Source organism: Lampris incognitus, chromosome 6 (assembly GCF_029633865.1).
Source record: "Lampris incognitus isolate fLamInc1 chromosome 6, fLamInc1.hap2, whole genome shotgun sequence".
Lineage (NCBI taxonomy): Eukaryota > Metazoa > Chordata > Actinopteri > Lampriformes > Lampridae > Lampris > Lampris incognitus.
In genome coordinates this window covers 15187646-15214284 of record NC_079216.1, presented here as the reverse complement: position 1 = coordinate 15214284, position 26639 = coordinate 15187646, and the positions used below count along the sequence as shown (strand labels likewise).

At 45.7% G+C, this 26639-nt stretch overlaps 1 protein-coding gene across 1 annotated transcript; it reads left to right on the top strand.

The window, feature by feature from the left end:
• The first annotated feature begins 640 nt into the window (after nt 1–640).
• LOC130114458 (monoacylglycerol lipase ABHD2-like) lies at nt 641–22206 on the top strand. Its single transcript, XM_056282339.1, has 11 exons — nt 641–713; nt 1534–1607; nt 1791–2022; nt 3162–3337; nt 3631–3798; nt 6126–6309; nt 7765–7857; nt 9564–9665; nt 11183–11252; nt 11423–11507; nt 21989–22206. Exons 3-11 carry the CDS (start codon nt 1802–1804, stop codon nt 22204–22206), a joined length of 1317 nt encoding a protein of 438 aa, XP_056138314.1. The 5' UTR covers nt 641–713; nt 1534–1607; nt 1791–1801.
• The last annotated feature ends 4433 nt before the right edge of the window (nt 22207–26639 follow it).

Sequence of the window (26639 nt, the reverse complement as noted above, 5' to 3'; positions counted from 1 at the left end):
ACAAAACTTAAAACGCAGACGTGGGCGTGGACAAAGACACCGCATGGGCGGTACTGAGTGAGGCCGCTGCAGACTTTGCCGTCATCTTCCCACACCCGTATCGGGTGAGGCCGCTGCAAACGTGGTCAAGATGGTCTGACAGCTGCTGGAAACACAGCGATGACACTGTTCAAACACAGTAAAGCTACACTATACTTAATTAACAGGGCAGCGTGTCCCAAGGCTGTTAAAACGTGTAACATTACAAATTAACGTTGGTCAGCTCAGGGCCAGGCGCATGAAGAAGAAGAAGAAGAAACAAAACACGTAAATGCTGCCCCCTCGTGGTAGAAACAGCTTAATGGCAACAGTGTGCGTGTCGTTACGTGGAGTTGGATTAAATACATTTAATACTGCGACCAGCGCCGGAGAACGCGAGGCGCTTGGCAACAAAAAGCGACACCGTGAATGCCGGGAGTGTTGCGCTGGCGTGCGGGTCCGCTGGTCCAATGGAGAGCGCCGCATGTAAATGACCGTTAGTTCCTCCTCTGGAGGAAGCGGAGGTGGGCGTGTGTGTGTGTGTGTGTATATGTGTGTGTGTGTGTGTGTGTGTGTGTGTGTGTGTATGTGTGTGTGTGTATATGTGTGTGTGTGTCGCTGCTAGCGTCCAGTCTGCAGCCGAGCACGGAGCGGGTCCCGAGTCCCGGACAGACTTTGCCTCCCGGAAAAGTATGGTAGGCGATGATGAGCGTTCACTTTTACAGGCTTTTGTAGAGCAAAAAAACAAAACAAAACATGTATCTGTGCGTGGTAAAGTAAGGTGAGTCGACCCGAGAGCGCGTCACCCCTTTTTAAGACAGCCTTTATAACGCAGGGCACCTCGCACCGTGTCCTGCGTTTCGTGTTCAGCTGCTCCTTCTGCTGAGGGCCCATCCGCAGGGCGTCTTTAATAGTCTTGTTTTATTCGGTTCTCATTTTAGAAAGCACTGATCTCCTACAATTTACTTCTTTAACTTGTTGTTAGGGAGGCAGTATGTTAACCTCCTGCAACAGGAGGTTGTTGACGTCCTCCCACTAGCCTGTGTTTCCTCTGTCTTCTCTGGTGGACACATGATGTCCATACAGGACATGATGGACACTGTGCATTCAGAGGGAACCCAGGGTGGGTTATCTGGTTTTCTCCTCCAGCTTCTGACACATGTCATTCCTGGATATGATCGTGTTTTGTGTGGTTTGAACCGGTTTTTGTCTTTTCCCTTGAGGGGAACATTAAAGTAGCTTTCTTTCTTACACTTCTACTCTGTTCTGTTCTGTTCTGTTCTGTCCTAGCCAGCCGTCAGTCCCAGTGGTGAATCAGTGAAAATGACTGAATGTCCCACCTGTTTATTGATTCATGTTGGCACACCGCGGAAGCTACAAATGACCTGATTTTTTTTTTCTGGCAGGTTTATGATTTTATACCCGTGCAAGGTCGTTTACTTCTACCGTAGGCAATAGCAACGAGAGTCTGTATTTCCACAACGGTCAAAAGTGTTGTTTTGTTGTGGCTTTCAGCGCTGGGCCTCATAACGTTGGGTGGACGGGGCTCAAACGGAGACCCTCCACCATCACCGTCCCCACAAAGCACGGTGGGTTAAAATGCTTCATGCCACTCTTAATCCCACCTTTGTTTTTAAGATCAACTTGAGGTTCTGCTTTGAATGATCCAGTATTGTTTAGTTGCCGATTACACATTTTCAGCTGAATAATATCGTGCTTTCGCTGTAACACGTGTCAGTAGTAAGTCACAGTATGTTAAAACCAACATAAAGGTCCTGGGCCCATGTCTACGATGTCCACTCTCGGCGACGTTGATGTCCACAGCTTCAGCCCAGAGCTGCCAGCCATGTTTGACGGTATGAAGCTGGCTGCTGTGACAGCTCTCCTCTACATTGTGGTTCGCTGTCTCAACCTGAAGAGTTCCACCGCCCCACCGCAGATCACATACCAGGACACACCCGTCAACCACTACCTGATCAAGTCCTGTCCCCTGCTAACCAAGGAGTAAGTACTAGTTACCCAACATGGGTTGACACTGTCCCACATACACACACACACACAATACACATGCACAGCCCACATGCATACACATAATTTATATAATCAATTCTAGCATGATCTGATCTGGAAACTGCCATCTGCCAGTACACCATGTGCCTGCTGTCATGGAAAGAGGAATTCACACACACACAAACACACACACACACACTAAACACAAACTCTCATGCATTACATGAGTCTCTCTGCTGAGTCACTTTGCTATTTGAGAAGGTAGCAAGACCAGGGGGTTTACATGCTACAAGATGTGCTGAACAAACACTGTCAGTGTCTTTTGTCCCTGGATTTGTAGTTATGACCTGAAAGAGTACATACCTACATAACTGGTTTTACACAGTTATGCAGTTATGTACCCTTTTCAGGTCAGGGTTTATTATTCAACAATGTCTGAACCAAGCATATCCTTGTCCTACAATATTTCTGTATGTGCAAATGCTTAATACCTGTCACCTAATAATACAGCGTTTGCTTAACATGGGTAGGCAGGCCAAGATTCTTGAGGGGTATTGAGGAGAGGAGTGTCTCAACCCTTGAAAGCTTTGAAATTTTAAGTTGATTTTATTCCTACAGTGCCAACGAGGGCAGATTACCAGCAAATCTGGTTTGACTATTTAAGGGGGAGATTGAATTAAAATAACTGAGTCACTCACTGTTTTGGCTTTCTGCAGCGCAGTCACTGTTGTTTACACTGGATTAAACACCTAAACAGGAATCTTAAGAACAGCCCCCCCCCCCCTTATTTCTCAGTTACTAATTCTATTTTAAGATTTTGTGCTCTGGTTGTAGCTGTGGGTTTGGGCACCAAAACATCCTCAGTGTTAAGTCTGGAATCTCTTGAAGCTTGGTGTCAGTTGAAACCGTCTTGTTTAGCGTGCTGCTGGTTGAAAGATGTGAGATGGCAGCGCTGGGTGGGGAGCAGACTGGTATGCATGTCATTCTGTGTGTGGGGTGATCATCTGTGCTAAGACAGTGATGAGAGGGCGGGTTAAGGCATGTTATGTAAGATGTGTGTGTGTGTGTGTGTGTGTGTGTGTGTGTGTGTGTGTGTTTAAACAGCTTCAGTAGCTGTTTGTTTTTCTCCGCAGGTATGTTCCTCCCCTGCTGTGGGGGAAGAGCGGTCACCTGCAGACGGCTCTGTACGGGAAGATGGGCCGTGTCAGCACCCCAACGCCCTGCGGGATCCGCAAGTTCCTCCCTATGCAGGATGGGGCCACAGCGACCTTTGACCTCTTTGAATCCCTTGGGGACCACAGCACAGGGGGTGAGGGAAAATGCCTTTCTTTGATACAGAAAAACAAAACAAAAATGTATTTAAAAAAAAAAACACAAAAAAAACCAGAAAGAAGCCCTCAGACATCTCTTGGCTTTTTGGGGTCAGCTTTAATGTAAAACGGCACCATGCTGCTTGTCTGAATGAAGACCACTAATAAAATCCCCAGAGGGAAAAAGCCAAGCATTTCAGAGGGTAAATAACTACTCACATACACACACACACTAAAGGATGTGAGTGTGTTGCATGTGTATATTCAGTTACGTGTATGTGTTGCCACGTAGATGACATCACCATGGTAATCTGCCCGGGGATTGGTAACCATAGTGAGAAGCACTACATCCGGACCTTTGTGGACCATTCCCAGAGGCAGGGCTACAGGTGTGCTGTGCTCAATCACCTGGGAGCCCTGCCCAACATAGAGCTTACCTCGCCACGCATGTTCACCTATGGTAAGGCAGCGATGCTACACACACAGATGGGTGTTTTTTAATAGTTTTTGGGTCAGCTGAGTCGTTTTGTTTTTAGTTTTCTCACCTCCTCTTTATTTCAGGCAGTCTTTTATTGAATTACTCTGTTACACCTGTATCGTTTTACTTCTGGATTTTAAAATTTTGCCGCCAAATTTAATCAGTTGGATTCAAGAAAAATAAAACGAGATGGTATGAACACGATATAGCTAAAAAAGGAAACTAAAAAGATAAATTAGAGAACCAATATTAAGGATGAAGTGCTGCCTACAGTAAATGTTAAGTAGCAAACCAGTAGATAGAGTGTTTATTCTACTCTTGGGTTTGACACCAGTGTCTTACATCCTGAAGTCTTTTGGCTAGCCTGCACATCTGAGATCAGATCACAGCAGTTCAGAATTAGGGCTTAAAGTGGCCCAGTCTGACACCATTTTGTAATAACATCCAGTACTCTAAAGATGGCAAATGGCTCACTGTTGCAAATCCTATTCTATTTGTCTGTTTGAAAAAATACGGTCAGCGCAAATAAGGTCTGTGACTGACCCAGGAAAAACCTCTAACTTAAATGCTGTCTTGTGATAGCAGGCATATGAATTTGAAGCAGTAATTTACTTACAATGAACCCTCTTTTTCTAACAAGATTTCTAACTGTTGAGGACCTGACTCTGATCATAACTTACCAACAGGGCTGTCCAGCCAGCCATTTTATTAGCAATGTTGCTGTTGTGAGTAAATTACTGCTTCCAAATTATTCACTTGATTCTATAAGACAGCGTTTGACTTGTAGAACAAAATTGGTAGGCGACTTAAAGAGTAATTAAACCCTAGACCATTTTAGTGAGTTTGCTGACATCTACAGGTTAAAAACCATGTAAAGGTTAAAACATTGCAGGCTGGTCTTTGTACTGTGTGACGTTAACGTAGCAGGATAAATACAGCTGCAGCTAACAACATAATTCATATGTTTCTTATCAGCATTGGCAGACAGAAGGGCAGAGCCAGAGCTAACGATTGTCAGTAGTACTGTCAGTGCTGGTTCTTTGACACACCTACATCCAACAGAGCCATTATGTGCAGCTGTGTTCATCCTGCTATGCTAACGTCACAGAATGCAAACACCAGCCTGCCATGTTTTTAGCCTTAACATGGTTTTTATCCTTTAGATGTCAACAAACTCACCAAAATGGTCTGGTGTTTAGTTACTCTTTAACTTTGTGTGAAATACAGCTCTGAGATTTTTTTTTCAAATGGGAAAATAGAAAGGGTATTTTGGCATGTAAACCATTACCATTCACCATCTTTCAGCCAATTTTATCCTATAAAGCGATGACATAGCTGGGCCACTGTGCTACCCTCCACTCATGTAAAAGCACCTTGAGTGCCAGTGGTCTCCGCAGAAGTTAACTGCTAATTGCAAATCATCTAGCAGTCTTCACCGGGGGGGGATAATTCAAGCTGACCTGCAGTCATTCTGTTTGGTTGTATCCAGCAGTCTTATCGCCTCTGTTGTAGCGACATTACAACGGGAAGAAATCACTGTCTCCTTTTGGTTGCTACCTTAATGCGTCATCACCAGTTTGCATAAAGCTAACCTCAGCTCAACCTCAATCTGATTCTGATTCTGAGATCATCTCTCAGGATGCTTGCATCACGCTGCTCGCTACTACCATGGCAATGGCTACTCCCTGTGAGTGAATGACTGTCTGCTGGTTTTGTCACCCATGGCACTTAGAAATTCAGAAAAATAAAACCAAGCAATTTTTTTGGGGGGTGGGTTTTCCCCCTTTTTCTCCCCAATTGTACCTGGCCAATCACCCTACTCTTCTGAGCCGTCCCGGTCGCTGCTCCACCCCCTTTGCCAATCCAGGGAGGGCTGCAGACTACCACATGCTTCCTCCGATACATGTGGAGTCACCAACGGCTTCTTTTCTCCTGGCAGTGAGAAGTTTCACCAGGGGGACGTAGCGTGTGGGAGGATCACGCTATTCCCCCCAGTTCCCCCTCCCCCCTGAACAGGCACCCCGACCGACCAGAGGAGGTGCTAGTGCACCGACCAGGACAGATACCCACATCCGGCTTCCCACCCGCAGCCACGGCCAATTATGTCTGTAGGGATGCCCGACCAAGCCGGAGGTAACACAGGGAAAACCAAGCAATTTCTATCAAAGATAGAACTGGAGTTTGCTCTCTCTCTCTCTCTCTCGCTCTCTCTCTCTCTCTCTCTCTCTCTCTCTCTCTCTCTCTCTCTCTCTCTCTCTCTCTCTCTCTCTCTCTCTCTCGCTCCCTCTTGCTCTCTCTGAACCTCTCAGGTTGTACTTGGGAGTTTGCAGCCATGGTGGGCTACATCAAGCGGGCCTTCCCCCAGACCCTGCTGGTGGTGGTGGGCTTCAGTCTTGGTGGCAACATAGTGTGTAAGTTCCTGGGTGAGAATCGATCCAACCAGGACAGAGTGCTCTGCTGTGTCAGTGTCTGCCAAGGCTACAGCGTACTCAGGTTTGTAGACTTGGGATGGGAGCACCAATTATATTAAATGTATTGGCTAGTAGTTGCAGTTGTACTAGGACAAAAAATAGGTCTTTATCATTTTAGAGTAATGTTGTGTTATTCATGAAAAATTAGCTATAGTTTGTAGACTGTGAAAGAAAAACGTGTTTTCATAAAAGTTCACTGGCGGCCAGGGGAATTTTAGCCGACTTCAGTAGATGCTAAAGGGGTATTGCTGTGTCCTGTGGCATCAGAGTCTTTCTTCATCAATATACGAAAGGCCGAAGTCAAGCCACGCTCCCCTCATATGAGTTTTGTTTGACATTTATAGCACTGTCAATGCACACAACACTGTCCATACATAGTTGAATAGACCTTTTGTGTGTGTAGCCAGGTTTTCCTGTAAAGTTTTAGACATTTGCACTGCACATGGTGACACCATGTGAATAACATGCGAATGCTCACAGGAGCATCTACAATCTGTCAGCTTCTAAATCCACAAACTGTTCACACAAACCATGTTTACCTGTTTTAAATTCAACCCGATATCAAGAGATTTCCTTCTTATATTGACGGAAATTAATCTATTGAATCGTCCACCAGTGGACGATTGTTTAACTTTTTTCGTCCTGCACTGGATGAATTTAAGTCAATGGAGATTTCAGTGGACTGGGTTTTTTTGTGCAGAATTGGACGTTTCATTCAGAAGGCTGTGAGAGATCGTATCATTTCAAAACTGACAGGGTAGATCAATCATGTTGTAACTAGCCAAGATATTTGGCTAGTTACAACATGATTGTCGTTGGAGAAGGTCAGTCACTCCTTCTCCAATGACAGTCATGCAGATACGTGCGATTTTGGCGCTGCTAAAACAGAAAATATTCGTGACAGACTGGTAATAGGCATACTGGATAAGGAACTGTCAGAGAAGTTGCAGTTGTCATCTGACTTGACTCTTGACAAAGCAGTGGAGCTTGTAAGGCAGTCAGAACAAATAAAAGGGCATGTGACGTGAATATGAAACGTCCAATTCTGCATGAAAAACACAGTCCATTGAAATCTCCATCCATTATCTTAACCGCTTATCCTGCTCTCAGGGTTGCGGGGATGCTGGAGCCTATTCCAGCAGTCCATTGAAATCTCCATTGACTTAAATTCGTCCAGTGCAGGGCGAAAAAAGTTAAACAACCGTCCACTGGTAGACAATTCAATAGATTAATTTTCATCAATATAAGAACGAAATCTCGTCAACGTCAAATACCATCCAATACTTAAAACCAAGTAAACATCGTACATATGCCAAAAAGCAACAATGGTATGCAGTTTTTCCCCTTCAGGTGTCTCATAGTACCATGAGTGGGCATTGAACCTCAAGACAAGTATATTTGTTGAACTTATATTCATGTTTAGACTGGAAACACTGTGTGTGTGTCTCTCTCTCTCTCTCTCTCTCTCTCTCTCCAGGGCCCAGGAGACTTTCCTCCAGTGGGACCAGTGTCGGAGGCTCTACAATTTCTTGATGGCAGAAAACATGAAGAGGATCATCCTGTCACACAGGTAGGTGGCTGTGCACCGTCAGCAGCACAACAACCTTGGCAACCACATGGTAGTTTCACACTCAGCTGTAGTCTCCTCAGCATTATTGCTGAGTGAATAAATTACTTTAAAACAATAATTTACAAATGTACTTTTTGAAAATATTTTTTATTGTTTATTTGTACAAATACATTCCTAATTTATTTCACATTATGTTTTGGTTTAGTCTTTTGGGGATATGATATTTTAAGATTTTGAGTATTGACATGAATTGAAAGGGACAGCTAAATCAAGCCAATAACTGCATTTTGAGAAAAAATAAATGAATGAATTTTTCTGTATTTTTATATCACCTAAAATATTGCTATTTTGCAAGCAAAGGTCTGAATATAAGTTCTGATTTTAAGACTTTTTCATGAAGAGCTTCACTTTCTGAACAGATATGATTTTGCATGGATAGGATTAGGTTTGCAGTTAGATGTTTGTCAGTGATATAATACAAGAGATTTGCTTTTGAGGCCTATTTTACGCTGTTCTAATGGGTCCAGTGGCTTGCCCTGTCCGCCATATCGCTTTCCTGGAGTTTTAAAGCTACTTCGGTTTACTTTGGTTAGCATTAGAGCGTTAGCATAAGGGTTGGGGTTAAAAAGTTGGTTTGCTGGGCGTCCGGGTGGCGTGGCAGTCTATTCCGTTGCCTACCAACACAGGGATCGCCAGTTTGAGTCCCTGTGTTATCTCCGGCTTGGTTGGGCGCCCCTACAAACACAATTGGCTGTGTCTGCAGGTGGGAAGCCGGATGTGGTATGTGTCCAGGTCACCGCACTAGCGCCTCCTCCTCTGGTCAGGTGGGGCGCCTGTTCAGGGGGGAGGGGGAACTGGGGAGAATAGCGTGACCTTCCCACGCACTACGTTTCCCTGGTGAAACTCCTCACTGTCAGGTGAAAGAAGCTGCTGGTGACTCCTCATGTATCGGAGGAAGCATGTGGTAGTCTGCAGCCGTCCCTTGAATGGCAGAGCGGGTGGAGCAGCGATAAGGACGGCTCAGAAGAGTGGGGTGATTGGCCAGGTACAATTGGGGAGAAAAATCCCCTCCCCCCCAAAAAAAATTGCTTGGTTTTATTTATCCTTTACACTGTTCTAATGGGTCCAATGGTTCACCCCATCCGCTATATCCCTTTCCTGGATATTTAAAGCTAATTTGGTCTACTTTGGTTAGCGTTAGAGCATTAGCATAAGGGTTGGGGTTAAAAAGCTGGTTTGCTAGGCGTCCGGGTGGCGTGGCAGTCTATTCTGTTGCCTACCAACACAGGGATCGGCAGTTTGAGTCCCCGTGTTACCTCCGGCTTGGTTGGGCATCCCTACAAACACAATTGGCTGTGTCTGCGGGTGGGAAGCGGGATGTGGGTATGTGTCCTGGTCACCGCACTAGCGCCTCCTCTGGTCAGTCGGGGCACCTGTTCAGGGGGGAGGGGGAACTGGGGGGAATAGCGTGACCCTCCCACACACTATGTTTCCCTGGTGAAACTCCTCACTGTCGGGGGAAAAGAAGCGGCTGGCGACTCCTCGTGTATCGGAGGAGGCATGTGGTAGTCTGCAGGCAGCGACCGGGGTGGCTCGGAAGAGTGGGGTAATTGGCCGAATACAATTGGGGGAGAAATTCCCCCCCCTCCAAAAAAATTTGGTTTGCTGTCCCAGTTAGTAAATGCCTGCAATGTCTTACTCTGCAGGAGCAGTTTACTTAGTATGAACACCGGTAAGATGGAGGCTGCAGACCTGAGCAGACTGCACACATCCACATCTCTCATGCAGATCGACGACAACATTATGAGGTAACGTTTTCCTTTGCTTTATCAAACTGTTGACCACTTGATAATAATTTTTGCTATTTACATTTTCCATCGAAGGCAGTAAGCGAACACTCCTCCTACCAGAGGTTAGCACAGACTGAACAGGTGGATGGTGGGTGTCATGCTTATAGACACTGGCAGGAGACACGGCTGTGTATGAGAAATTGTTTATGAGGTTGACGGTTGATCTAGCCACCAGCAACCCTGTCCCCCAGAATAAAATCTTAGTTTTTATTTTTATATGCAGCATTGAATTATTTGGGCGTCATCAAAAATTTTACTATTATACAAGCGCAAGTCTCCATAAAACTCTCGATTTAAAGATATAATCCTGAAGATTGTTGTTTATGTTTAACTTCCTGGGGTCAAACCTTTGTTTTGAATACTGATGTTGTGGTGTCCGCCTCATAGCAAGAAGGTCCTGGGTTTGAACCCTGGGGTTGTCCAATCTTGGGGGTCATCCCGGGTCGTCCTCTGTGTGGAGTTTGCATGTTCTCCCCGTGTCTGTGTTGGTTTTCTCCCACGGTCCAAAGACATGCAGCTCAGGTGAATCAGCTGTACTAAATCGTCTCTAGATGTGAATGTGTGTGTGTGTGTGTGTGTGTTGGCCCTGTGATGGCCTGGCGGCCTTTCCAGGGTGTCTCCTCGCCTGCCACCCAATGACTGCCGGGATAGGCTCCAGTAACCCCTGACCCTGAGAGCAGGATAAGTGGCTTGGATAATAGATGGATGGATGTTGTGGTGTCTGTGGGTAAAGCTCTTCTGTGAATCCAGGCTGTCATGTCTGCTCGTCATCCCCAACAACTTTACCTTCTTCAGCCGGCTCCTGCCTGCCTTATTCAGCGGCACAGTGGCCCAGTGGTTAGCACTGTCGCCTCAGAGCAAAAAGGTCCTGGGTTCGAACCCCAGGGTTGTCCAGCCTTGGGGGTCATCCCGGGTCGTCCTCTGTGTGGAGTTTCCATGTTCTCCCCGTGTCTGCGATGGGTTTTCTCCGGGTGCTCCGATTTTCCCCACCATCAAAAAGACATGCACGTTAGGGTTAATACTCCTGTCTGTGCCCCTGAACAAGGCAATAGGAAAAAGAAGTGGAGTTGGTCCCTGGGCGCAGCATGAAGGCGGCAGCCCACTGCTCCTAGCTACACAGATCACAGCTAGGATGGGCTAATTTGCAGTAAATGAATTTCCCCAAGGGGATTAATAAAGGAAACTTAATTTATTCTTCTGTATTCGGCTGCAGCGCTGAAGATGTAAAACATAATGCTACTCATTGATTTTCAGAGTACCACACAACACTTACCACTAACCATTAAAATGGTCAACTACAAAAGCGATAATGATTTGGATATCTGTGGATTAACTATTGTCTTAAATACACCAGTGAGAGAACGTCTCAGAGGATCTTTGTTTGGATGTGAATTTCTTGGATTTTGACTTTAATTGATATTTCATACCAAGCATTACTTTATGACTTACACAATATGACGTGTTTTCTATTCTAGAAAGTTCCATGGCTACGACTCGCTGAAGGAGTACTATGAGAAGGAGAGCTGTGTGCATTACATCCACAACGTGAGTGAGAAGCACCCCGTCATCAGCTATTGATTACTGCAGATTGGATAGTCATGACCTTCAGCAGCAGGCAAAATAACCTCCAAACTGAGCAGGTGCCAACCTGGTGTTTTCAATCAAAACAAGCCATTCGGGGAAATAAACTGAAGGTGTATTTGTTTCTTCTCCAGATCACCGTGCCTTTATTCTTGGTTAATTCCTCAGATGACCCACTGGTTCACCAGTCACTACTGGCAATCCCACGCACACTAGCAGGTACGCCTCAGCAGCATCCATGTCTTCATCAACTAATGGTTATTATGGAGGAATGAGATGATAGGTGTTTAGATACTTTTAGTTGTGCTCAGTGGGTTTCTTCCTGCTTTAGAGAGTTGTGTTTGTGTCCTGTGTAGGGGAGAGCATCTCACCCTCTGACACCAGTTCGATTCGTGTCTTGACATACAATCAGCGATTTGATGAAGGCAGAATGATTTCAAGAAGGCAACAGATCTATGTGATTCAATTCAGCCCATTCTTGACACAATATGAGTTGGTGTGATTCAATAAAGTGCAATGCAATGCAAACACAGTTGCATTGCATTGCACTTTATTCACTGAAATAAATAATAATAATAATGAATAATGAATAAAATAAAGCATTAGGAAAATTAAAATGGAACTGTGCAATGCAATACAAACACAGTTGCATTGCATTGCACTTTATTCATTGAAATAATAATAATAATAATAATAATAACAATGAATAAAATAAAGCATTAGTAAAAATTAAAATGGAACTATGCAATGCAATACAAACACAGTTGCATTGCATTGCACTTTATTCAATGAAATAATAATAATAATAATAATAATAACAATGAATAAAATAAAGCATTAGTAAAAATTAAAATGGAACTATGCAATGCAAACACAGTTGCATTGCATTACACTTTATTCAATGAAATAATAATAATAATAATAAAAAAAGCAAAAAACAAAGTGTCACGCCCAAGAACAAATGAAACAAAAATGGGAAGGGAAACATGCACAGGCAATACCCAGAAAGAGTAGGTGAGAAAGACGTAGACCAACATATGACCAACCGATGGCTCAAAACAGCTGGGCTGAAATCCAAAACAAAGGGCTTTATCATCGCTGCCCAAGACCAGGCCATCAAGACCAATTACTACCAGAGCAAAATCCTCAAAGATGGCACAGACCCAGCGTGCAGGATATGTAGTCAATTCCAGGAAACCATTGACCATATCGTGGCAGGGTGCCCTAAGCTGGCCAAAACTGAATACCTACAAAGACACAACAAGGCCGCCACATACCTGCACTGGAACATCTGCAAAGAATTCAACATCAACACAAAAGAAAAATGGTACGAGCATGAACCCCAAACAGCAAGACAAAGACGACATCACAATCTTATGGGACCTGCCAGTACAGACAGATCGTGAGATAAAGGCCGGCAGACCAGACATCATCATCAAGAACAAAATAGAAAAGAAGCAGCCTACTCATCAACATGTCCATCCTGACTGAAAGGAGCACCTCAGTAAAAGTAACTGGAAAAACTGTCCAAATATAAAGACCCTGGAATAGAGATTGAACGAATGTGGGGAATGAAAACCACAACAAAACCAGTAGTGATAGGAGCTCTGGGACTTGTCAAAAAAGGGATGGAGAAATACACCCAACGAATCCCGGGTAACATCAGAACACAAGAACTACAGAAGATCGCACTACTTGGAACATTCTTTTACTTGTGTTTAAAGCTCTACATGGTTTAGCACCCTCATACCTATCTGAGTGCTTATCTGATGATGTTCCGAGCTGCTCTCTTAGATCCTCTGGTGCTGGCCGGCTCAGTGCCCCTAGAATGAACCACAAAACGTATGGCCAAGCAGCATTTTGTTTTCATGCACCGACGGCTTGGAATAGACTCCCCCAACAGATAAGAGAAGCAATGTCCATAGATAGTTTTTAGAATCAGCTCAAGACCCATTTTTATGCTCTTGCTTATAATTAATTCCACTTCATATTTCTTTTACTCTTATTTTTTTGTATCTTGTATTGGGGTTTTATTTCTTGCCTTGTTTTATGTTTTTTTGCCTAGGTCTGTTTTATTACTTTTAACTTATTTTATCTGTATTGTTGCTGAGTTTTATTGTTTCCCTTGTTTTGAATGTAAAGCACTTTGAGCTGCATTTTATATATGAAAGGTGCTATACAAATAAAGTTTATTATTATTACTATTATTATTATTATCTCATATCCTAAGAAAGGCACTATCCATCAAATAGACTTCTACCTCATTCTAACCCTAGGCCCAAGGAATGGGCCCAGTTATTATGTTTTATTATGGCATGAAGTTAAAGGAAATTTTGTATAATAATAATAATGATAATAATAATGAATAATATGTCTGTGAATGTTCTCATTCATCCAGGTCATGGTTATCCAGAGGAATTGAATCGAGTGCAACTGGACTTGGTATATATCTGTGAAGACGTTTCGCCTCTCATCCAAAAGGCTTCATCAGTTCGTGCCTTTCTGACGAAACTGATGAAGCCTCTTGGATGAGAGGCGAAACGTCTTCAAGGATATATACCAAGTCCAGTTGCACTCGATTCAATTCCTTTGGATAATAATAAATAACAGTAGTAGAATAATAGTAGTAGAATAATAGTCAAATTAAAATGGAACTGTGCAATGCAAGCACAGTTGCATTGCATCCATTTTAGTTTTATTAATGCTTTAATTTGCGACTGTTTGCAAATAGATATCCCAATAGGCAGTCTGGTGATGGAAAAGAGGGGGGAGGCTCTTTTTTGGAATCTCATTTGTTGGTAATAACGGGTGAAAATCTGTGCAACCTTCATAAAAAACAAAGTGAGCCCAGACTTGTGTTTGGTGGTGCGTCTTACATTTCCTCCATTGGTTGACGTCCTTAAACCAACGGTGGGAGGAAGTCGGACAGGCGAGGGTGGGAGGTTGGTTCTCTCTGAGCGTAGGTCGAGGGGACACGTGATGTGTGTATACACACTCGGTCTACTGAGCAACATAGGGAATAACACCCAAAACACTGGGAGTAATGATATTATACGCTATTGGCCCTCGTGGACAGTAAAGCCAAACCCTTGTAGACAGATGGCTTTGGTATTTTGCATACAGACTGTCAACACTGTGACACAACTAGCACCCGTGAAGGCCAAATGACTGGTTGACTCTTTCCCTCCCTTCTCTCTCCTTGCTGCTCTGTAAGCGATGACAAAGTCTTATGAGAGCTCGTTCCTCAGCGCTGCCCTGACCAGACAATCTTGTTGAATTTTTCAGGGCCATGCGATCCCCCTGTGTCATGAGATTATTGATAGAGTGTGTGTGTGCGCGTGTGTGTGCGTGACCTCACTGAGTGTGTGTCACAAGCACTGGCCCCATTGTGTGTAAATCAGTAGTTCCTAACAGCCAGTAGTCAGTAGCTCTAACAGGGCGACAGTGACTTAGGTCTGTACTGCTCCCATTGTGGAAGGAAACATGGATCCACTGGTTTAAAGAAAAAGAAAGTGTAGTAGAAAAATACAGAACCACTCGTCCCTAGTTAGAGGTCACGTGTTGCTCACATGTTTAGCCTACAACTCGTGTTTTGCCTACAACTGACCCTTCTGCAGTTGTCAGCCCGTCCTTATCGCTCTGCAGATGGGTAAGCTCGCAGCTGGCTGAAATCGGTTAGGGCAGTTTAGACAACACATACCCTTGTATCTCTATAAAAACTTTGTACTCCACCTGTTGGAGGCTCTCTCTCTCTTCCTACCCATATGGGATGAGCCCGTTTGCAAACGCTGAATTATACTTATTCAGAAAGACAAGACCGACTCTTATTTCATCTTTTTCTTTTTGGCCTTTCCCCCCCTTTTTCTCCCACTTGTACTTGACCAATCACCCCACTTTTCCGAGCCGTCCTGGTCACTGCTGACCTCCTCTGCCGATCCGGGGAGGGCTGCAGACTACCACATGCTTCCTCCGATACATGTGGAGTCGCCAGCCGCTTCTTTTCACCTGACAGTGAGGAGTTTCACCAGGGGGGGGGCGCTACGTCCCCCTGGTGACAGACCAGAGGAGGCGCTAGTGCAGCGATCAGGACACATACCCACATCCGGCTTCCCACCTGCAGACACGGCCAATTGTGTCTGTAGGGACGCCCGACCAAGCTGGAGGTAACATGGGGATTTGAACCGGCGATCCCCGTGTTGGTAGGCAACGGAATAGACCGCTACGCCACCCGGACAGCCCCCTTATTTCGTCTTTTATTACAAAGTTTGCCACCACAAACTTGGCGTTGTCGGCAGGATCACTCGTGTGAGGGGGCTTCTGAGACTCAGTGCGGCAGGTGTGCACACCCTGAAGTCTGGGACTTCAGCCTCAACCTCCCCTGTCAAAGAGGGTAGAGGAGTGGGGGCCTGACGCTTGAGGACCGCACTCACTCACCGCTGTGATCCAAAAAACCAAGGCGGTGAACTACAGACTGTCTTTCTGGTAAGATCATGCTTTTACAAACAAGTGATGGAAAACTCTGCACAAGGTTCGGGGAAGCTGATGAGAGAAAAAGAGTCTTACGTGTGTTCAACTCTGTACAAGTGACGGGTTACCCGGGCAGGAAGACGCTGCTTAATCGTTCAGTTGACTAGGTCAAAAGAGGTGTACTGGGTACAAGCGGTGTATTTATATAGCCTGTATGAAAGACAGATCATCAGGGCTGATCAGCGCTACAGAATCTAACAGCGCTGAAGAGAGAGAGGAAAAATAGGTGAGGAATAAAAAGAATAAAGGTGAGAGTGTGAGAATAACAACGAAAAAGGCAAGCGAAGAGACTAAACAGGTGACAGGTTGAAACTAAAATTCTCAGTAAAATTCAGTTTACCGGTATGGGTTCTAATCCGAGTCGGATAAAGAAAACCCGGCTCAGCAACAGCCCACACTGACGTTTCCTTTTCTTCATTTCATTACTTGATTTATTTAAATTACAATCAGGAAGAAATTACCGTCATTTATTTTCAAGTTTCTGACACCTCAACTGCTTTTTTATTGGGTTCATCTGATTATTTTAATACATTTCGCCCCACAGAAAAAGTATCAGAGGTCAAGTTAAGAATTAATATGAGCTTTTGACAAGTAGCATCAAACATAATAAGACTATTATTCAGGCTCTCTGACCTCGTTAATACACTTAATTCTGCATCAGTGGTCACTACAAATATTTAAGCGTCAGCCCTCGAGACGCTGGCCTCTCTTTTTGAAGCACTTTCCATTGCTCTTATACTTCAGTTACCATTCAAATCATTGAAACTTAACTTTTACTGTACAGACGCAAAAGAAACGAGATCTCAGACTTATCCAAAGCAACGATCACATGACCGAGCACAGATGTCTCTCGGATGAAAAGGGATATTTAAAGTAAAAACACCCCAACAAAAATATATATTGCTGTATTGCACACAAACTCAAAATAGTGCAGTATGGTGTGATGTCTGATAAAGACAGTTATTTAAGGAAAAATGCTTGGGCTCAGTTTTGGATCAGATTGCTTTTTTTTTTTTGTGGATTCCCCCCCCCCTTTTCTCCCCAATTGTACTCGGCCAATTACCCCACTCTTCCCGAGCCGTCCCGGTCGCTGCTCCACCCCCTCTGCCGATCCGGGGAGGGCTGCATGCCTCCTCCGATACATGTGGAGCCGCCGGCTGCTTCTTTTCACCCGACAGTGAGGAGTTTCACCAGGGGGACGTAGCGCGTGGGAGGATCACGTTATCCCCCCAGTTCTCCCTCCCCCCTGAACAAGCGCCCCGACCGACCAGAGGAGGCGCTAGTGCAACGACCAGGTCACATACCCTCATCGGCGAACCGGTGATCCCCATAAGAAATGATTGAGAATGAAGGTGTTGTCCATATTATGGGATGTGGTGTTTCACTGACAGATTCGGACTGTGTGTTAGGCTGACTGATGGCGTCAGCTGTCTCAGTGAGCGTAACCCTGCTCTGCGTAGTGTTCAACCAGCCAGTCAGCCTCACTGTCTTAAAAAAGCTCTCTGAATGTATCAGTTGCTAAGCACAGGTCCACTTACCCATTAACCTACTTTGCACATGCGTACACATGCTCACTCACCCACACACACACACACACACACACACACAGTCCTCCACCTCTCTCTCTGTCTCACAGACACGCAAACACACGCACACACAGTCCACCTCTCTCTCTCTCTCTCACACACACACACACACACAGTCCACCTCTCTCTCTCTCTCTCTCTCTCTCTCTCTCACACACACACAGTCCACCTCTCTCTCTCTCTCTCTCTCTCTCTCTCTCTCTCTCTCTCTCACACACACACAGTCCACCTCTCTCTCTCTGTCTCACAGACACGCAAACACACGCACACACAGTCCACCTCTCTCTCTCTCTCTCTCTCTCTCTCTCTCTCTCTCTCTCTCACACACACACACAGTCCACCTCTCTCTCTCTCTCTCTCTCTCTCTCTCTCTCTCACACACACACACACAGTCCACCTCTCTCTCTCTCTCTCTCTCTCTCTCTCTCTCTCTCTCACACACACACACAGTCCACCTCTCTCTCTCTCTCTCTCTCTCTCTCTCTCTCTCTCTCTCTCTCTCACACACACACACACACACACAGTCCTCCACCTCTCTCTCTCTGTCTCACAGACACGCAAACACACGCACACACAGTCCACCTCTCTCTCTCTCTCTCACACACACACACAGTCCTCCACCTCTCTCTCTCTGTCTCACAGACACGCACACACAGTCCTCCACCTCTCTCTCTCTCTCTCTCTCACACACACACACACACAGTCCTCCACCTCTCTCTCTCTGTCTCACAGACACACACACACAGTCCTCCACCTCTCTCTCTCTCTCTCTCACACACACACGCACACAGTCCTCCACCTCTCCTGCTCCACACACACACGCAAACACACACACATATACACACACAGTCCTCCACCTCTCTCTCTCTGTCTCACAGACACGCAAACACACACACACACAGTCCACCTCTCTCTCTCTCTCTCTCTCTCTCTCTCTCTCTCACACACACAGTCCACCTCTCTCTCTCTCTCTCTCTCTCTCTCTCACACACACAGTCCACCTCTCTCTCTCTCTCTCACACACACAGTCCACCTCTCTCTCTCTCTCTCTCTCTCTCTCTCTCTCTCTCTCACACACACAGTCCACCTCTCTCTCTCTCTCTCTCTCTCTCTCTCTCACACACACACAGTCCACCTCTCTCTCTCTCTCTCACACACACACAGTCCTCCACCTCTCTCTCTCTCTCTCTCACACGCACACAGTCCTCCACCTCTCTCTCTCTCTCTCTCACACACACGCACACAGTCCTCCACCTCTCCCGCTCCACACACACGCAAACACACACACATATACACACACAGTCCTCCAACTCTCTCTCGCTCCACACACACACACACACACACACACACACACACACACGTTAACAGTCTGCTGACAGCAGAAACAGTGGAGTCTTCAGATGAGGTAACATCTTCATCATGAGGGCTGGAGTCTACACAACACGGCCTTATGGGGGTTGTGCAGTTTTAAACCCCTGCTTTTGCAAAGTCCAACAAAGGACTTATAAAAAGCATATTCACCCTTTGAGGTGAAATTGGAATTCAAAAAAATGAAGAGAAAAAAAGTACTTGGGTGGGGATGAGGTCAACCCAGAGGACTGTATCTAGGAGACCAAAAGCACGGAAATCAACACTGTCCGCCGCTCGCCAGCTTCACTGACCATTTGGAAAACCGCAAGAAGCACTGAACTACACAGGGAGCGAGGTGGAGGACTGTGTATGTGTGTGTGTGGGGTGTGTGTGTGTGTGTGTGTGTGTGTGTGTGAGAGAGAGAGAGGTGGAGGACTGTGTATGTGTGGGGTGTGTGTGTGTGTGTGTGAGAGAGAGGTGGAGGACTGTGTATGTGTGTGTGTGGGGTGTGTGTGTGTGTGTGTGTGTGTGTGTGTGTGTGGGGTGTGTGTGTGAGAGAGAGAGAGGTGGAGGACTGTGTGTGTGTGGGGTGTGTGTGTGTGTGTGTGAGAGAGAGGTGGAGGACTGTGTATGTGTGTGTGTGGGGTGTGTGTGTGTGTGTGTGTGAGAGAGAGAGGTGGAGGACTGTGTATGTGTGTGTGTGTGGGGTGTGTGTGTGAGAGAGAGAGAGGTGGAGGACTGTGTGTGTGTGGGGGGGGAATGTGTGTGTGTGTGGGGTGTGTGTGTGTGTGTGTGTGTGTGGGGTGTGTGTGTGTGTGTGTGTGTGTGTGAGAGAGAGGTGGAGGACTGTATGTGTGTGTGTGGGGTGTGTGTGTGTGTGTGAGAGAGAGAGAGGTGGAGGACTGTGTGTGTGTGTGGGGGGGGAATGTGTGTGCGTGTGCGTGTGTGTGTGTGTGGGTATTGTAGAGTGACAGAAAGGGAAAGGTAGATAGGGTTGTGTTTCTCTGAGGAAACCCCGGGTCCTGACTACAGAACCAGACACCGTACTGTTGTAGGCAGAACAGAGACCTCATTCTTTACCTCTGAACTGACGAGGTCAGCACACGTTTAACCTCTAAGAGGAGACCGAGGGTCCTCAGCCTAAAAACCATTCCCAATGTCACCCAGTTAGGTGTGAAGCACTTGCAAATTTGGCTAAAATTAGAAGGACTTGGCGTGCTGTAGAAAGGTGAATGAACTGTATCGTTGTCTTCATGATTGCTCAATAATACAGGTAAGAAAATCAAAGAAGGTTGAGTCAGTTCATGGGGGGGTGGGGTGGGGGGTGCTAAGAGTACATGTGTCGCCATCTTACAGTGCTGTGATTCTAACTATTCCCCTATCCTCTGTGAATAATACACATGGCCATCGTAACTCTAGTTAATGGCCATACCTATTTGCATATGAAACCGGTCAGTGTTCTCAGTCGTTAGGCACCGTGTTGTTTATAAGGGTGGGGGTGCCTGCAGCCAGCTGAGACTGAAGACGTCACTTAGATGAGTGATAGAATGTATCTGCCAATAAACGTTGTATCCAGATGAACTGATTCAACCTTCTTTGAACTGTATCGTTGTTTAGCAGCAGCAATGAACACATTTAACAGCATTCATGTGTTCATGTACTCTGAGGTCAAAATTGTGAGATGTGGAGGTCCGGGTAGCATAGCGGTCTATTCCGTTGCCTACCAGCACAGGGATCGCCGGTTCGAATCCCCTGTTACCTCCGGCTCGGTCGGGCATCCCTACAGACACAAGTGGCTGAGTCTGCGGGTGGGAAGTTGGATGTGGGTGTGTGTCCTGGTCGCTGCACTAGCGCCTCCTCTGGTCAGTCAGGGTGCCTGTTCGGGGGGGGGGAGAATAGCGTGATCCTCCCATTCGCTACATCCCCCTGGCAAAACTCCTCACTGTCAGGTGAAAGAAGCAGCGGGCAACCCCACAAGTATGGGAGGAGGCATGTGATAGTCTGCAGCCCCCCCCCCCCCGGCTCGGCAGAGGGGGTGGTGCAGTGACCGGGACGGCTCCCAAGAGTGGGGTAATTGACCGGATACAATTGGGGAGAAATGGGGGGGGGGAATACCCAACTAAATAAATAAAATGGTGAGATGTGATATGAGATACACGTCACCATATAAGAGGGGTTGCCTGTATTTTAGATCCAACACAATCGTGTTTCCAAGAGGGCTGGGTTGCTTTTTTTTTTACCCCCCCCCCCCCACTGTTAAACGCTATGTCGTGCCATTTCTACTATCTGCGATGAGTATTCCATCAGATGAGTTTTCTCATGTGTGCAAACTTGCTTGGCTATCAGTAAAAGAAATTGAACGTGAACATTTTGTCTAATTTTAATGTTTTGTGGTTTGCGCATGATACTAAAACAAAACATCACAAAGGATGTTAGGAGTTGGTACAGACGGCTCGGGAAATTAGCATTAAAATCAAACTCACTTAATGGACAAGATTTTGTCTCAGTGTTAGTACAGCAACATAACCGGAAGTCATGGTTGTTTATGTACACATGGTGCAGCGACAGCAGAACTTCACCTGTGGTAGAAAGATTGCATTGATCGTTTATCAAACTTTCCCTACGGGGGCAAATTAGGTTTTATAAACCTCAGCTCATCCCTGGTGTGTCTCCTATATTGCAGTTTTATTCTTGAGAAGCAAAATGTTCACAATCAAATCCAATTCGGAAATGGTCCCACTGAGCATTCGGGTGGCGTGGCGGTCTATTCCGTTGCCTACCAACACGGGGATCACTGGTTCGAATCCCCGTGTTACTTCCGGCTTGGTCGAGCGTCCCTACAGACACAATTGGCCGTGCCGGCGGGTGGGAAGCCGGATGTGGGTATGTGTCCTGGTCGCTTCACTAGCGCCTCCTCTGGTCGGTCGGGGTGCCTGTTCAGGGGAGGAGGGACTGGGGGGGAATAGCGTGATCCTCCCATGCGCTACGTCCCCCTGGTGAAACTCCTCACTGTCAGGTAAAAAGAAGCGGCTGGTGACTCCACATGTATCGGAGGAGGCATGTGGTAGTCTGCAGCCCTCCCCGGATTGGCAGAGGGGGCGGAGTAGCGACCGGGACAGCTCGGAAGAGTGGGGTAATTGGCCAGATACAACTGGGGAGAAAAATGGGGAATGAAAACCAAAATAAAAAAAAAGAACTGGTCCTACCGTTTCTCTCTCTCTGTCCCTCTCTGTTCAGAGAAGAAACCCAATGTGATATTTGCCCTCACCCAGCATGGGGGTCATCTGGGCTTCTTTGAGGGTGATGTGCTATTCCCTCAGCCTCTCACCTGGATGGACAAAGTCGTCGTGGGCTACGCCGACGCCATCTGCCACTGGAAGAAGAACAGGCCGCCCTGCCAGCGGAGCCACCTCTCAGACTCCTGCTCCCTCCCTCAGGGTACAGGGCACACATAGTGTGCACACATATGTCAGTACGCACACATATGTTAGGGGGGTTACTCGCAGACAAATGTAGGGATGGACATCGCATATGCACACACAAACACACACACACACACACACACGCAGCTTCCATCCTCCTCTGCTCTACCTCATCTCTCAGTTGTGTTGCCTTTTGCATACAAAGAAACGTCACCAATTTCCTTACTGCCGCTTCATATGGAGTCTTAACATATACACAAATGTGTGAAAGTACAAAATAAGATCAACCTTTTGGCATATATATGTTTTCTTGTTTTTAACTCTTGAGTGTGAAATACTTGAACTAATCGAATGATTAATTGCTGAAGGACTTTTGACAAAAGCTCTTTTCAGAGGATCTTCAATTTTTGTACTATACCAAATAGTCAAGTCAAGTCAAGTCAAGTTTATTTGTATAGCCCAAATTCACAAGGTAGTCCCGAAGGTCTTTACAATCAATACGGTATACAACATACGACACCCTCTATCTTTGGACCCTAAACCCAAATGAGGAAAAACTCCTCAAGAAAAACCTTATCAGGTAAAAAATAATATGAGAGAGAGGAGGAACCCCTCTTCCAGGACGGATAGACATGCAATACGTGTCAAGTGCACAAAATACACAAAAATAACAGAATTATGATGTTAGGTGGGTGTCACGGTGGCCCAGTGGTTAGCGCTGTTGCCTCACAGCAAGAAGGTCCTGGGTTTGAACCCCGGGGTAGTCCAACCTTGGGGATCATCCAGGTTGTCCTCTGTGTGGAGTTTGCATGTTCTCCCCGTGTCTGCGTGGGTTTCCTCCGGGTGCTCCGGTTTCCTCCCACAGTCCAAAGACATGTAAGTCAGGTGAATTGGACTTACTAAATTGTCCCTAGGTGTGACTGTGTCTGCCCTGAGATGGACTGGCGACCTGTCCAGGGTGTTTCCCCGCCTTCTGCCCTGTGACTGCTGGGATAGGCTCCAGCGTCCCGCAACCCTACTTAGGATAAGCGGCTTGGAAAATGGATGGATAGATGATGTTAGGTTTCAGCCATGTCTCACATAAACCAAGCATATCAAAACCATGCTGCAAGATCAAGTCATTTACCAGCATGGTTTTGCTAGACCTGATATTGATAAAGCCAGTTTTCAGGTGTTGTGTACTACTAAGGTTTGCTGGGACAGGCTTTTGATTTGTAATTTGTGATATTGGGCTATACAAATAAGATTGACTTGACTTGACTTGATTGGGGCTGGTAGTGGATGAGGTACTTTTAATTGGGGCAAGATGTGTAAGGGTAGGAATAGAGGAATTGGGAGGCTTACGTGCACGCCGAGCGAGAGATGAGTTGTGATTTGGTGAGATGATTTGTGACACACATTGCCTCTGCCAGAAGTAAATATAATGATTACATTATTGTGGTTAGCTTTTGGTATGCAAGAAAACTTGCACATGACAGGGTGGGGAAGGATTCAGTCTCAATCTGATGACTTACACTATCAATCTGATGACCTACACTGTCAGAGTTGACCTGTCTCGGCACACTGACTGATTTAGTTGACTCCAAACCTGCACCAAAACTATGCCTAGCAGGCTCTGTAACTGTCTGCAGCCTGCCATGCCTTAAGTCCCTAGTGTCAAACCTGCTGTAAATAGCAGCACTGGAACTATAGCGAGCCTTTTCTCTTTTTCAAGCACGATATTAATCACAAGAATTATAACAATTTGATATATAAAGCACTTTTCAAACCAGTTCATGTGCCTCTCAGCACACCTGAAGAAATTGCACAGTCTGAATCACTAAACAGGAAACTGCTTAGGAAAAGAAATATATATTTGGAAGCACTGACAATCTTAAACAAACACTTCAAAGTACTTTTTTTTAATATGTATTATAAAAGTTAAGACAGAAAAGGTAAACAGTCTGTACAGTGATTATAGTCACTACATCACCAGCGTGTATCCTTCAACACACACAGACAAATACCGTTGTAAACTGCAGAGATACAGTGACGGTATGAATACAGACATGTGGGTTGAAGTTGTTTTCTAGTAATCCTCCACTGTTACTGTGGCAGAGGAAGATGCCGAGGACGCTTTGGCGACCCCTAGCGGGAGCAGCTGAAAGTAATGGTAGTAGTAGTAATCTTCCACTGTTAAACGGTTTATGACAAAACAAGTGCGCCCTCTGCTGGTAATTGGGAGTATTTGCTCTGTTTCATTTGATTCCCCGTTCTACACTGTAGGACCATTCATGGTAAATGACCCCAAGTTTCCTGGGACGTTTCTGATCAACTCATCTCATGTTACCCTTGTCTGACATAAAGCTTTGAAAATGTACAAGGCCAGCAACACACAGGTGGAGTTGCAAACCAAAACATGACCAGTAAGACCAGTAAGCATGTCGGTTTCACAAAGTCTTTCCCTTGTTTCTTTCATTGAAAGCAGCTGAATTTTTTTCATGTTTTTTTTTTAGAAATATATTAATCAAAAGTATAGATACTGATCATTGTCATTATTAAGCATTAGAGGTTGTGTTTAAAAGTGTACAGTAGTGACCTTAAGCTGCTGTCAGAGGACTCGCGTGTCTGTGACGTGGTCCTGCCGAAGGTCTTCTCCTGGAGAACCTCTCTGCCTCTTTTACAGGAGTGCATATTAAGTATGTGTGATATTTGTTTTTCCTCAGTGCAACTTAGCCTGTTTTTTCTAACACGTTTATATTTCCCATGTTCCAGTCTTATTATATGGTGACATTTCTTATTTCTACTTGTTGAAGTTTTGTTGCTTTTAATAAAAAGAAAATCTCTGCAAAATCACTACTGCTGCTCACAAGCCAGTGTCAACTGTGTTTGTATGGTGGAGCATCTCTCTTTATTGACTGGAGGTTTTCCATGGACCAGTAGCCATTAAAATGCTGGGTTTTGTTTGAAATACTATATATTTCTTTTGATTATCATAGGGTTGACACTACACACATAGATGAGCATGTCCCGGTCTGCGAAGTGTCCCGCGGGTATCTATCTACAGCCCTGCTGTTCTCTCCCTACCATGGGACGAGACGGGTCGGATAGTTTAATTGCCTAAATGCTGCTGTCTTTATGCATGCTCAGTAATCCGGGTAAGGGCATCCTGGTAGCGTAGCAGTCTGTTCCGTTGCCTACCAACACGGGGATCACCGGTTCGAATCCCTGTGTTACCTCCGGCTTGGTCAGGCATCGCTACAGACACAACTGGCCATGTCTGGGGTGGGAAGCTGCATGTGGGTATGTGTCCTGGTCGCTGCACTAGCGCCTCCGCTGGTCGATTTGGGCGCCTGTTCGGGGGGAGGGGGAACTGGGGGAATATCGTGATCCTCCCATGCACTACATCCACCTGGCAAAACTCCTCACAGTCAGGTGAAAGGAAGTAGCTGGCAACTCCACATGTATCAGAGGAGGCATGTGGTAGTCTGCAGCCCTCCCCGGCTCGGCAGAGGGGGTGGAGCAGTGACTGGGTTGCTCTGAATATAGGGCAATTGGCCAAGTACAACTGGGGAGAAAAGGGGTAAAAATCCAAAAAAAAAAAAAACAATAATAATCCAGGTAAGGAAATCACAGAAAGTTGAATCAGTTCATCTGGACACAACGTTTATTGACGGATACGTTTCATCATCATCTAAGTGACCTCTTCAGTCTAAACTGACTGCAGGTACCCCCACCCTTATAAAGAATACAGTGGCATAATGACCTAAACCAACGACCAGTTTCATATGCAAATATGGGCATGACCGTTAACTAGTCACGTATACTAGTCCACGTATACTAGTCGCAGAGGATTGGGGAATAGTTGCAAGTTGCAATCACAGCATTGTAAGATGGCAACAGATGTACTCAGATGTACCCCCACCCCCCGGTTCAGGGATGGTCCTTCCCTCTTCACATAGATGGCCTCCAACTCCCTGTTCAACCAGTGCTCTTCCCTATTAAGGATGTGCACATCCTCATCCTTGAAAGAGTGCTGGGAGGATTGCCGTAACTTGTATGTCAGGGAAACCAAACATGCTGGCCAAGAGGATGGCATTAACACAGAAGAGCTAACACATCAGCCCAGGACTCCACAGTCTACACCCATCTACAGGCCAGTGGCCACTCTTTAAAGGAGTCATTTAATGAATTCATTAGAATTCATGGCAATGGCTGCTGGGATAGGCTCCAGCATCCCCGCGACCCTGAGAGCAGGATAAGCGGTTTGGATAATGGATGGAAAGGATGGATCTTAAATGAATGACTTAATTGTTTTCCATCAGTGGGATGGGTTGGGTTTGCCACTGATGATAATGTAATGAACGCCAGGGGTTTTAGCCGAACACAGGACAGTTTTCATATTCATTTTAGCATCGGTGACTAAAACTGCACTGATGCATTAAATCCCAGCCATCTGGTATTCTCCAAGCAGGTTAGAAAAAGAG